Source organism: Mirounga leonina, unplaced genomic scaffold, assembly GCF_011800145.1.
Source record: "Mirounga leonina isolate KUSES-001 unplaced genomic scaffold, KU_Mleo_1.0 Mir_114, whole genome shotgun sequence".
Taxonomy (NCBI): domain Eukaryota; kingdom Metazoa; phylum Chordata; class Mammalia; order Carnivora; family Phocidae; genus Mirounga; species Mirounga leonina.
The window spans coordinates 37,771,959-37,785,736 of NW_023270265.1; the positions used below are offsets into that span (position 1 = coordinate 37,771,959).

General features: G+C 46.4%; 1 protein-coding gene across 1 annotated transcript; it reads left to right on the plus strand.

Moving 5' to 3' along the window:
- The first annotated feature begins 1,182 nt into the window (after positions 1–1,182).
- ADRB1 (adrenoceptor beta 1) lies at positions 1,183–4,170 on the plus strand. The gene has a single exon (XM_035029480.1). It carries the CDS (start codon positions 1,425–1,427, stop codon positions 2,841–2,843), a length of 1,419 nt encoding a protein of 472 aa, XP_034885371.1. The 5' UTR covers positions 1,183–1,424; the 3' UTR covers positions 2,844–4,170.
- The last annotated feature ends 9,608 nt before the right edge of the window (positions 4,171–13,778 follow it).

Sequence of the window (13,778 nt, forward strand, 5' to 3'; positions counted from 1 at the left end):
ATCCTGGAGTTTTCAGAATCTGGGAACTTGGGCAAAGGAGAAAGCAACCGAGCAGCCCCAGGAATCTGAAATGTCAGCTCATTACGTCAACCAAAACTAACAGTACCTTTTTGTTTGTATTGACCCAGCTGAAAATATAAAATCATGTGAGTAATAAAACACAGAATACAAGTGTTATTACTGAACGTGAAAAGTCTGGAATGTCATTAAATGTGTTCTTTGTCCTTGGCGGTGTCATTTACTCTACGTTAACATTTGTGTTTCCTTAAGCCCCTATAATATCGACACGCTGTTGTATCATACTCACATATTCATTAGCTGGGGCTGAGGAGTGTGTGATTTTCCAACTGGTCCTCAGCGTTAGCTGTCAGATGCACAAACCTTCGCTTCCTTTCTGCGTCTACTGCACTGGAACAACGGAAGCTCCTTGCAAGAGCGCCCAGAGAGCGTTCTTGACAGATGCGCCGTTTGCTCCAGCAAGGCGCTCTGCTGGAAAGTTTCCCCGAACCACTAACACCCGCCTCCGGTCCCCCGAGCTGGCAGGGCGCAGGCTGGCTGGGTCCCCTCTTGACGGGGGAAGGGTTTTACACACACTCTGCAAGGCTGCCGGATCCGAGAAACAACCTCGCAGCCAAACTCCTCCAACCCCGGCGGACAGCCTGTCCGAGGCGCTCGGGCGCCGGGAGAACGCCGAGGTCCCCTCCCCGCTAAGGCGAGCGCGCGCTCCGCTCCGCAGGGAACCTGGGCACTGGAGGTAGAGAGGATGCCCGGGGCAGGGGCGGGGGCGGGGGGGGCGCAGGAGGGAGCCCAGCGCGAGAGGCAAAAAGGGCGCGGGAGGGAGCGGGGACTGCCGGAGAGAGTGGGGGCTACAGGGGGCGGCGGGGACACGGGAGGGAGCCGGGCGCAGTAGTGGGGTAGGGGGCACAGGGCCCTGGAAGCGGCGGGCGCTGGAAGGGCCGCGCCTGCAGGAACCGGCGGGCGCGGGGGCGGCGCTCGTGCGGCGATCTGCCCCGGACTCCCGGGAGCAGCTGAACGGCCGGGGGGGGGGGGGGGTGCCTTTGCCCGGATTGGCTGCAGGAGCCTGACGCCAGGTCCCGGGGGTTGGCTTGGGGGAGTGGGAGCGGGGTGGGGTGGGTGCTGGGTGCCGGGGCTGCGGGCTCAGCGCGCTCAGAAACATGCTGAGGTCCCGGCGGCTGTTCCAGCAGCGGCAGCGGCTCCAGCAGCAGCGGCGGCGGCGGCGGCGGCGACAGCGCACGGCTCCGGCGGGGAAGGCGCCCGGCGCCCATGCCTCCGGCCCCGCGCAGCGGCTGCCCTGACCTGGCCGCGACCTCCCTCCGCGCGCCCCGCCGCCCGGGCCCCTGGGGTGTTCCCCAACCACGGCCTAACCCCGCCACACCCCCCGCCCCCGGCCTCCGCAGCTCGGCATGGGCGCGGGGGCGCTCGCCCTGGGCGCCTCCGAGCCCTGCAACCTGTCGTCGGCCGCGCCGCTCCCCGACGGCGCGGCCACGGCGGCGCGGCTGCTGGTGCCCGCGTCGCCGTCCGCCTCGCCGCTGACCCCGACCAGCGAGGGCCCCGCGCCGCTGTCGCAGCAGTGGACGGCGGGCATAGGCCTGCTGATGGCGCTCATCGTGCTGCTCATTGTGGTGGGCAACGTGCTGGTGATCGTGGCCATCGCCAAGACGCCGCGGCTGCAGACGCTCACCAACCTCTTCATCATGTCCCTGGCCAGCGCCGACCTCGTCATGGGGCTGCTGGTGGTGCCGTTCGGGGCCACCATCGTCATGCGGGGCCGCTGGGAGTACGGCTCCTTCTTCTGCGAGCTCTGGACCTCGGTGGACGTGCTGTGCGTGACGGCCAGCATCGAGACCCTGTGTGTCATCGCCCTGGACCGCTACCTCGCCATCACGTCGCCCTTCCGCTACCAGAGCCTGCTGACCCGCGCGCGGGCGCGGGCCCTCGTGTGCACCGTGTGGGCCATCTCGGCCCTGGTGTCCTTCCTGCCCATTCTCATGCACTGGTGGCGGGCCGAGGGCGACGAGGCGCGCCGCTGCTACAACGACCCCAAGTGCTGCGATTTCGTCACCAACCGGGCCTACGCCATCGCCTCGTCCGTCGTCTCCTTCTACGTGCCCCTGTGCATCATGGCCTTCGTGTACCTGCGGGTGTTCCGCGAGGCCCAGAAGCAGGTGAAGAAGATCGACAGCTGCGAGCGCCGCTTCCTCAGCGGCCCGGCGCGGCCCCCGTCGCCCGCGCCCGCGCCCGGCTCCCCGCGCCCCCCCGCCGCCGCCGCCGCCGCCGCCGCCGCCCCTCTGGCCAACGGGCGCATCAGCAAGCGGCGGCCCTCGCGCCTCGTGGCCCTGCGCGAGCAGAAGGCGCTCAAGACGCTGGGCATCATCATGGGCGTGTTCACGCTCTGCTGGCTGCCCTTCTTCCTGGCCAACGTGGTCAAGGCCTTCCACCGCGACCTGGTGCCCGACCGCCTCTTCGTCTTCTTCAACTGGCTGGGCTACGCCAACTCGGCCTTCAACCCCATCATCTACTGCCGCAGCCCCGACTTCCGCAAGGCCTTCCAGCGCCTGCTCTGCTGCGCGCGCCGGGCCGCCCGCGGGAGCCCCGCGGCCGCCGGCGACCAGCCGCGCGCCTCGGGCTGCCTGCCGCGGGCCCGGCCGCCGCCGTCGCCCGGGGCCGCGTCGGACGACGACGACGACGACGACGTCGGGGCCGCGCCGCCCGCGCGCCTGCTGGAGCCCTGGGCCGGCTGCAACGGCGGGGCGGCGGCCGACAGCGACTCGAGCCTGGACGAGCCGGGCCGCCCCGCGGGCGCCTCGGAATCCAAGGTGTAGGGCCCGGCGCGCGCTGCCGGCCCCCCGCGCCCCGGAGCAAGAACGCCCAGGCGCCCCTGACGGCTTCCGTGGGGCTGCGGGGGAAGGGGGCGGGTGCGGGAAAGAGATCTGTGTTTACTCAAGACCCAGAGCAGGTGAGCTCGAGGCCCGCAATCCGCGTCTGTTTCATCCAAGGCAAACACGAAAGCCACGGACCGTTGCACAGAAAGGAAAGTTTGGGGAGGGGTGGGAGAGTGGCTTGCAGATTTGTCTTGGGTTCTTGTTTCTGTGTCTGCTTCGGCCTTCTTCGGTGTGTGCGTGTGATGCATCTTCAGTCTGGGGGGTTGTCTCTTTTTTTTTCTTTTTCCCTCCAGGTGGTTTTTGACACTTGCTTCTAGGACTGGGTCGTGGAAGGGAGAAGCATAAATGTCTATCAACTTGGCTTCCATCCCGTTGCAGGGAACAGGAGCAGTCAACTGGAGAGAGAAGGGGGAATGACAGTTGTCAGGACGTGTTCCCTTTGCTTTCCAGAGAAATTTCATTTTACTTCCCGAGTAATGGTTTTTCCTGTTCTTAAAGCAAAGGGAAAGGATGGATGCGAAAAGCACGTTTCAAGAAATTTTAAGCTATTCTTGGAACAAGCCTCACTTTGCTTTCTTTTTGTAGGGCAAACCTGCTGTCCCCGTGCGCCTCGGTGGTCAGGCTGAGGGGTTTCTACCTCACACTGTGCACATTGCACAGCAAGATAGAAAGACTTGTTTATATTAAACAGCTTATTTATGTATCAATATTAGTTGGGAGGACCAGGCGCTGAGCCTCTGTGATATGTGACTCTGTCCATTGAAGACAGGACAGAAAAAAAAAAAAGAAACAGTTCAGATTACTGCACACATGGGTAAAAAACAAAACACAAAACAAGGGGTGGTTCCAAATACCAATTTTGCACAGTGTTAGGAATTGTAAAGTCCACACAAGATGCTACTTGCACAAAAAGAAATGAAATATTTTTTAACTGGGGCAGGGGGCAGATCTTACAAAACTAAAATAAAACTGAAACTCTACTTCTGTTGTCTATTATGTTATTGAGCTAATGATTTATTGGAAAAATACATTTTTATACTCTTTTATCATGGTACTGTAACTGTATCCATATGACAAATATAATTATCTTAAGGATTTTTATTATTTTTTTATGTCCAAGTGCCCACGTGACTGCTGGTAAAATTTAGCACCTGTGTGTAAATGGTATTTCCTCTGTGTGTTTTACCAAGTATTTATACTCTGGTGCACCTAACTACTGTGTGAGGGATTGGTCCATGTGCAATAAATACCAATGAAGCACAATCAAGATTATGTACCGTGTGTCTGTAAGGGGTCAGTGATAATGGAGAAGACAGTTTGTTTTGTTCAAAATATAGGCTGGGTTTCCCATAGAGCTCTTTTAATAGCTTTTCATGACTCAGTAACATAGCAAAATGCCTCTAGACCAAATAAGGCATGTACCTACTGAGAGCTGCAGACTTGCTCTAAATTTTCACAGCCAGATTCAAGGTATTCTAGACTACTTACAGATGTTTTCAAGATCCCATCTGCTGCACTTAAGAAGTATCATGTGGGATTGTGTCTCTTTAAAAAAAAAAAAAAAGCCATAGAGCCAGGTAAATCAACTGCAACTTTTGCACAGAAACACGGGGGAAAAAACTAACTCCTTGAATAATGAGTTGCCTGCCTGGAAAGAGGTAAGTGGCTTCCACAGTTTGTTTTTGTTTTCCAGTAGAAAATCACAGCCTGCAGATGATGATCAGTGTGTGCAGATGTCTCCCGTGGCCGTTTAGAATGAAAAGTGCTTTTATGCTTAAACAAAAATGTATAAAAACAGCTTTTTAAGTCAACCCTTTCTTTTCTCTTATATAATTATATAGACCATTTTCCCAGAATTTGCGGGTGGCAGGTCACAGGTAAAAGCAACTCCCCAACAACATCGTGACATCCAAATGGATAGGATATTTTTCATAAAATTGGTTTCTAAAGAAAGGATAGTGAAGTTCCATCCTGGGATTAATTCTGCGTTCTCCAGAATAAGTTTAAGTCTTTGTCTTTTTAAGCAAGCTTTATATTTCATGATCGTACAGTAAAGAAACCAAAGTGAGGATTATAAAGTTTTGACTCCGACTGAGCTTTAGCATGAAGAAACTATTCTCTGCTAAGGAAAGCCAAGATTGATTATCCCCTTTTTTTTTTTTTTTTTTTGCAATGGAGTATTCTACAGATCAGGAGACAGTCTTTTTTTTTTTTTTTTTTTTAATTTATTTATTTGACAGAGAGAGAGACAGCGAGAGAGGGAACACAAGCAGGGGGAGTGGCAGAGGGAGAAGCAGGCTTCCCGCGGAGCAGGGAGACCGATGTGGGACTTGATCCCAGGACCCTGGGATCATGACCTGAGCCGAAGGCAGACGCTTAACGACTGAGCCACCCAGGCGCCCTCAGGAGACAGTCTTCTGAGAAAGGTTATCATGATACAGATGTTTTAGAGACCAACAGAAGGTTGTATGAACAAAAGCTGCTATGAAGTTTAACCCCCTTCTCCAGGGAAAAGAAAGGGAGGGAGGGGGAGAGAGAGAGAGAGAGGAAGGAAGGAAGAAAGGAAGGAAGGAAGAGGATGATAGCAAAATTTACTTAAAAATACAAAGAAAAATACTGAAAGAAACTTAGTTCAGCGAATATAAAATCAATCTCAGGATGAAATCTCACTCTTTCCCCAAGAAATAAATAGAGCCCACTTTTATCCTCCCTTACTCCAGGAGTATGTAAGATGCATTTTGTTAGGGGTTTTGTTCATCTTTATTTCAGTTTATAGTAGAAAATTAATAGACAACACCCACAGTTTCATCTGAAGAACACTCAAGTGCCAGGGTAATCCTTCCCTTTATTCTGTTTAGATAAGTCCTTGTGTCTAAATAAAAAGACATTTTCCCAGCCCCATTTTCCAGGCCCATCAAACCTCAGGTCTTAAAATCATGACACTCCTTTAAACTTTAATAAACGAATATATATAATTTAACTACTTGGTCGAAACTCTAGTGAGTTGCAAGAAACGACTATAATCTTGGGACCATTTTGTATGTATTTGTAGGAAATAGAAAAAGATTTTTCTAGGATCCCTTGAGTACTCTGAGGATTACAAGGATTCCGAAACAGACCGGGTTGGTGTTTTCCAACTATCCGTGATAACTACTTTTTATTATTTTTGAAGAAGACGGACATTGATTGATAGCAGAAATGCAGGAAACTGGGCTGTCAATCCCAACAGCTATGGCAATGGGAGGAGAGAACTGTCAATCCTCTTTAGTCTGGTGAAATAATACACACCAGAAGTGACAGAGGACAGCAGTGAATATGCAGAAAATCGACCTTACGCCATAGGTTTGTGTGCAACAAGTTCCAAAGGCATAAACCTTAAAACAGTGACCTTCAATGTGATCAAGATTCATTGATTCACTACATTGGAAATGATGTTGAGATTGTGCAAAGTTCTCTAGGCGTAACAAGATGCTCCAGCATCTATAAATGCTCCCTCCAGCGCAGAAATATGTAATTGGGATAGCATATAGCTGAATCCCTTGGTGAACTTGCCTAGATAAAACTTTGCAAATGGAGTTTATTTTTTCGGTCCATGCTTTCTTTGGAACTGGAATTATTAATAACTTCTTTTTTGGGGAATTGTTAATAACTTCTAAGTGGCTATTGTGAAGCCTTTCCTTGTGAAGCACATTTTCCTAGCTTCTTTTAATTTTGCATTTTGAACATGCTAACTTCCTCTGGCAATATGTAAAACTGCCAGACGGAAATTCTGCACCCAAAGTATCAGGATGATATTATCGTTTAAGTTTTTAGCAAAAGCTTCTAAGCAAGGGTCTAAAGGAAAATTATTAAGTTTTGCTGCCATATGTGAAAAGCTTTAAAAGAATTTTTTTTTAACAAAGTTGGACCCATTAGTTCTTTTGAAGGAAAAACACAAAAAAACCTTAGCAGTAATTCAAATTAAGCACATTGGCACGGATAATTCAGTTTTATTTTTACGTTTCTGGCATATTGTGCTGAGAAATACTAATTCTTTTGAATCCCTGCCAATTTGCGACTAATCAAAATGGAGCAGATATGCACTGTTTGGATTATACCTAAAAATAGTTGTGTTACAGTCACATCAGCAAATGGAATTAAATTAATTTCTCTTTCTTCCCCTTCACACATACCCTCCACATTATTTAAATTTCCACCAAGAATCTTGCTCCTGAATCTGAGAATTTATGACTCAGTATGTCCCAAATTGCATTGCTACATTGCAATGATTTTTAAGCAAACTCCATCGGACTACTTTCTGAGAAATATACCTCTCCCGAAATTCCCACTTTCACCTTGCTTTCATTTAAAGAGTCTCTACTAAATAGCCCTTAGAATGTAATCGAAGAGGTGGTAATACTATAAATAGATACTTTGTGGATTAAAGAGTCTTTTTACCCTTTTGTGGGAGGAGGGAGATAGTTTCTGAATCAAAAAAATTGGTCATTTGATGGAGGAGTTAATAGGCTTCCAAATCTAATTTCTCTAAAGACAGACTGGAAAAACAGCAGCTCCAAGGAAAAGTTTACACTATCACGTCATAGTTAGAGCATGATCTTTGCAGTAACGTCAGCGGGACCCAAGAAAGCATTGGAAGTAACTTTCTACACCCTATAAACCTTCGCCTTCACTTGCATGTTGTGCAAAGATCTCTCTGAACACCTGTCTACCTTCTGTACCTGAAGCCAATTCTTGTCTGGGACCCACCACACTCACTAGTCCTTCTCTTGAGCACTTCTTCAGTTCTTCTTGAAGGAACTTGAAATATCTAGAACATCTAGTTCTAGGTAAACTGTCTTCATGGCAGCATTAATTTCTCATGAACAGTTTCCTAAAGCTCTGATTTTCGATATATCTCATTCCATTCATTACAATTCCGTTCTCTCTCCACATTCCCTTGCTTATAGCTGTTAATTAGTATTAGCAAGATCACGCTGTAATTTTCTTCCTATTTATGCCACAAAACTTACCTAAGATGCATTTTAAATGTCTTAAGTTTGGATTTCTTCCTGAGAATTTCAGTATTGCTCATAATTACAAGTGGAAAAAAATTTTTTAACTATTGTTTGTACATTTCCTATAGAAGGTCTTCACATTGAGTGTAGGGTATGGGGCTTTCTTAGGCTTTATTTTTCTGTTTTTCTTTATTTTTCAGTTTTTAACCATATGACCTTGTCAGTCTTTCAGTATCCTGATTGCAAAGGATAACATTAGCTATTCCACCTTCAACTATGTGTAAATCAGTTTTCCTCATCATTATTAGGCTAGGGTGGGTAAATTTCTATTCTTGGAGAGCAAAAACTTGTTCAAATAGATGGCCCAAAGATTTTGGCTACTCTGGCTGGCCACCGTGGCCAATGACCTTTGGAAAGTCGGTTGGTTTCTCTGCCACTCAAATTCACTTCCCACAAAGTGCAATCAGTAGCCTTTGTTTGTGAAACCCTTTGAGATAGGAGTTTATTGCTTTGCAAAGTCTATCATTTCAAATACTTCCTCCTAACTTTCTTTTCCCTTTCCTTGCAACTCCACCCACAAAAATCCCTATTTTTTTTTCTTTTTAAGTGAAAGGAACGGCTAAGAAAAGCAAAATATATATATAATACCCCATGCATCCAAACAAACAGTCCTTCCCTTTTTATCACGTTTAAAGTTCTGCAGAAACCGCAGCTGAATAAAATAACCTTTGCAAACATCGGCTTAAAAAACCTGTTTGCCATGTGCAAAGCAAAAATGGTTGTTTAATGATTTTTCACCCACAGCCACTTTGAGAAAAAAGTAAGTCAATTTGGAAAGGTGCTCACCTCTATAATTTTGCATTGAGTTGTAAATGCTAAAAGCAACTCTCTGGATTGTTCTCTTTTTCTGGGCATAGCAATTCAGAGATGAAAAGTGCTGAGAGCAAGGGGAGTTTGTCATTTTGTTTACCTCTTTTGTGGTTTGCAGGGTATCGGGTTTCTTTGTTCCCAACTTCATAAACAGTGACAAACCTACGGGAACTTTACCAGCTTAACATATCTGTCACATTAACTGGAGGAATTCACCTGCAAACTTGATGTCCTTGTTAAAAATGCTTTTAAAGAGTAAACATTAATAGATGTTCCAATGACATTTTCTGCACTCCAGGGATTTTTCTAAAGCCATTAAAGATAACATTTTAGTAAGACGGTCCTCTTAAAGAATTCCTTGTGCTTAAATGATTCTGTGATCAACTCTGAAATCATTTTTTTTCTTAAAATAGCCATACTTAAGTAAAACTGAGTCACTAAGAAAAATTCCAGACTCTGATGTGGGAAGGACTTTGATATATCTTGTAAACAGTACCACTTTACTATAACAAGTCTACACCTCGGTCAGCGCAGACCACTGAAGATGATGGAATTCAGCTTAAGATTTAAAGACTTACCCTACCATTTTATAGCCTGTCCTATCAGCAAATGTTTCCTTTGTAGCTAACACAAATCCCTCTTGCTGTGTTGACTCATAACTGATCCCCATAGAATTTCACAAAGGATGACTGACGGATCCACTATTTTCTGTATAAAAATCCTTCTGATGATGGGGGTGCCTGGGTGGCTCAGTGGGTTAAGCGACTGCCTTCGGCTCAGGTCATGATCCTGGAGTCCCTGGATCGAGTCCCGCATCGGGCTCCCTGCTTGGCGGGGAGTCTGCTTCTCCCTCTGACCCTCCCCCTTCTCATGTGCTCTCTCTCTCTCATTCTCTCTCTCTCAATAAATAAAATCTTTAAAAAAAAAAAATCCTTCTGATGATGTATATGAAAAACAGTGACCCCTTCCTCAGCTTTCTATGCACTATTTCCATGCACTCATACAAACTTCAAATTCTTTCATTCTTCCTATTGTTCAAAATGGGACTCATCCCAGCTACAGGGATTCCTCCTGGCTCGAGGCTAGAAGGAAATACAGCATAATAAAGTGTTACGTGTGGTGCCTCTCCGATGGGTGGCATCGATGTATTGTCCTTCCTAGAATCGTGCTAATTTTTTTTTCAATGTCACCAGAGCCACAAAATTCTGAAGATCTGAAAAAATACCGTACAAAGCAACAAAGTGTAACATGAAAATTAGTAAGTCCTTATGGTCCATGCATAAAGCATCCTTGTGAACACAAGACAAAACAGGCAATAGAAATTTTTCTCCAAACAGGCAATCAAGAAAACTCCTTCCCCAAAGGGCAAATGTTTACAACTCTCTTCAGATCTTTTGAGTAGGAATATACCTGTCCAGCTAAATAAGTTTCTTCACATTAGGTGTGCTCAGGAGACACCTGAGCTATTTAGAGGATTTCTGTCATTTGTCTTTGAGACGTGAGATGTGATTCATACGCTCAACTGTTCTTAAAAGATTGAGGGTACTATGCACTGAGTGAGTGTGCGGCATGGAATGCAACCAGCCTAAGACTCTGAGCCTGTCCCCAAGGCACTCACTCTGGCTGGGGAGATTGGACCTCCACGTGTGGAAAGGGACAAAGGACCTTGAGGCAGGCATGGTTGAGTGCCAGACACATGGGTCGGAAGTCAGGGCTCTAGACCAGTACTATCCGACAGAAATACAATGCAAGCTCTATATTTAATTTTACATTTTCTAGTAGCCACATTTTTCTGTTTTGGAAAAAGGTTTTATTTATTTATTTATTTATCTGAAAGAGAGAATGGGCGTGTGCATATGAGCGCGGGAGCAGAGGGAGAGAGATAAGCAGACTCCTGCTGAACACAGAGCCAGACACGGGGCTCGATCCCACGACCTCAAGATAATGACCTGAGTTGAAACTAGAGTCGGTCACTTCACCGACTGAGCCACCCAGGCTGTGTATGCTGCATTTGTAACCCATCTTCACTGGGATTCGCCACATTTCGAGTGTTCAATAGCCACATATGGCCCTTGCTTCCTTTACTGACATTTCAGCTCTGGAGTTCAGAGAGGGGATCGGGTGAGGGGGGCAGTATAACCAGATGTGGGTCTTGGATAAGAGGATAAAATGGCATGAAAAGCCATTCCGTGAGAACTTACCGGGGGAAAGAAATGCAGGAGCAAAACCACAGAGGTACCTGATTCAGGATGAATTTTCGAGCAAATCGTCAATTGTAGACAGTGCCTGTTGATGGGTAATTAGAAGATGAAGTTGGAAAAGTCCTTTGGTAACGGATCAGAAGGCTAATGCAAAAGTGTTGAACTCTAACCTTCCTGAAAGCATGGAGATTTATGAGCAAGAGTGTCATGAGAAAAACTGGTGTAGAAAGAGTAACCTGGCATCAGAGGCATGACAGGTGGATGTAACATCTAAACCTTCATAATAATCAATGATCACATGTTCCAAATCAAAACACTAAGATTTGTTTAATCGCCTATAATGGAGATGAGCTCATTATTAAATTGGCTTTCTGGTTTTTATATCTCAACCTCGGGAGCTGACCCAGAGAAATGCTTTTTTGCCAAGCAGGTTTCTATGTGCATAGGACTGAGGGCCCAGAAAATGCCCGAAGATCATGCCCCCAGTGGAGGTAAGGCATTGGAGCTCAGGTCATTTGTTCAAGGCAACAGGTGAGCAGTTCTGATCAAGTCTAGGTGCCCGACTCCTAGGTCTGTCTCCTATCCATTCACCAAAGGTTTGTCTATAGTCTCTTGCAGGATAAAGACCTTGTCTTATTATCTTTAACTCTCCGATGCCCAGTGCATTGCCTGGCATGGGTTATGCACTTTGAACCTCCACAGGCAATTTGACTAGAACCAGAGAACCAAGTTCTCTGGCTTCTGCCGCCAGCCAGGTTCATAGTGTTAACAGACTTACCTAGAGCTGTGCACTGCGAAAAGATCTGATGTGACCTTCTAGTTCCTTTGGAAATTCAGATTTTTCCTACAGACATAGAGATTAATTTCTCTAAAACTCTAAACCTCACCCTGACATGCATATGAAACTAACTCTGCTAGTGTCACAGGAAACAATGGGGTTCTTTCCCAAATACTTCCAAGAAATGAATTTATTTCTAGAAATGGCACATAGATTATTGGAATTATGTACCTTGACAATGTAAATTCAATGAGTATGAGGGTGGTATACTGTATATTATCATTCTTTAAAAAAAATAGGCATTTCACTAAAACTGTTAACTCAGAACAACATGTTCTAGGCTCTAGGTTCAGTTGTCAATGTGCAAAATAGTTGATTTACTTGTCACATAGGGTATTCTATCCAAAATGGGATTTTCTCCTTTCTTACTGAGAGATCTATAGCCCTTTTTCTTGCTGGACTTCAAGAGAAAAAGCCCCTTTTCCTACCCTATGTGGTCTCCCTGGACCCCAACAGTCAACAGAGCTAAGAGAATCAATCAGATTCCGCTTCTCCAACACACAGATTTCAGTTTTAAATTTTACATCTGCATTTCTATCCTGTAAGAAATGACCTTCTATCTATAAAAAATGTATTTGGAGCGAACAAACAGAACGGCCCTCTCAAAGTTTGCATCTCCCACTCAGGGCTTTTCCACTTGAAACAGATTCACAATCATTGTCTTCCCATCTTAACACAAGAAATAGAGCTCATGTCGAAACTTTAGCTATTTCAAGGGAAATTAAATGGATTCTTGCCTGTTGACAAAGCATTGGGACTTTAGCTGGTGTTCTTTATGTATGTACGTATGTATGTATGTATGTACTGAATATTGTAGGATTCATTTAAATAGCATTATATTTGCATTACCATACCAGGATTATTGTTTCCAAGAAACTCAGTGCTGAGGCTTCAGACCAGGAAGGTGGACAGCAATGCAGAGGCTACCATGAGGAGACTTCCATGAAAGGCATAGCTTTCAGGCATTTACAGACCCTCAGCCTTAAAACGCTCAGAAACTTATTTGGTAAGAATGCATTTCTCTTAGGTCAGCTCCTGAGATTGATATATAAAATCAGAAAGCCAGTTTAATAATTAACAATGCAACTGTAAGAAGGCCTCTTACAAGACCTTCTCTTTCTCTATGCCCAGGGAAGATAATTATAATCGAAAGATTGCTTAGCAAGCATGGGGTCAGAACAAGGGAAGCTGGTTGCAAAATTTAATGTTAAGGGCATCAGGCTAAAATTTACCAATGCATTCATTTTTTTTTTTAAAGATTTTATTTATTTGTGAGAGAGAGAATGAGAGACAGTGAGCATGAGAGGGAGGAGGGTCAGAGGGAGAAGCAAACTCCCGGCTGAGCAGGGAGCCCGACGCAGGACTCGATCCCGGGACTCTAGGATCATGACCTGAGCCGAAGGCAGTCGCTTAACCAACTGAGCCACCCAGGCGCCCACCAATGCATTCATTTCTATGGTGGGCTGGAATATTGGAAATCTGCTGGCTTTATGACCTACTCTCGTTTCTTTCCTCAATAGGGCTTGGATGGACACCTGCCTACATTTGACTCTGTCTCACCTTTTTCTATCACCAAGGCCCCCACCTTCCAACTGATACATTCTTCCTTTATAGAAGTTAAGATACTTAAGCAGGTCACTGTCAAGTCTTACTGATCTGGCTGGCTTTTTGTGAAGACAGTATATCTCTGCTCTCACCCATTATTCCTGAGTTCATGGAAGGTGGGAATGGGGACAATATTTCACTGGCTCACCTACAACATTGAGATTAAAGCATATTCCCCGCTAGAAAAGCTCCTGTTCCTGTTTCTACATTATGAGAACCCAGGTATGTGATTCCATTAGTTTTGTGAACAGAAATAGCATTGTTGGGCACCTGGGTGGCTCAGTTGGTTGAGCGACTGCCTTCGGCTCAGGTCATGATCCTGGAGTCCCGGGATTGAGTCCCGCATCGGGCTCCCTGCTCGGCAGGG

What these genes read in the sequence shown, in the direction of transcription:
- ADRB1 (XM_035029480.1), top strand. Translation starts at nt 1,425, where the DNA reads ATGGGCGCGGGGGCGCTCGCCCTGGGCGCCTCCGAGCCCTGCAACCTG.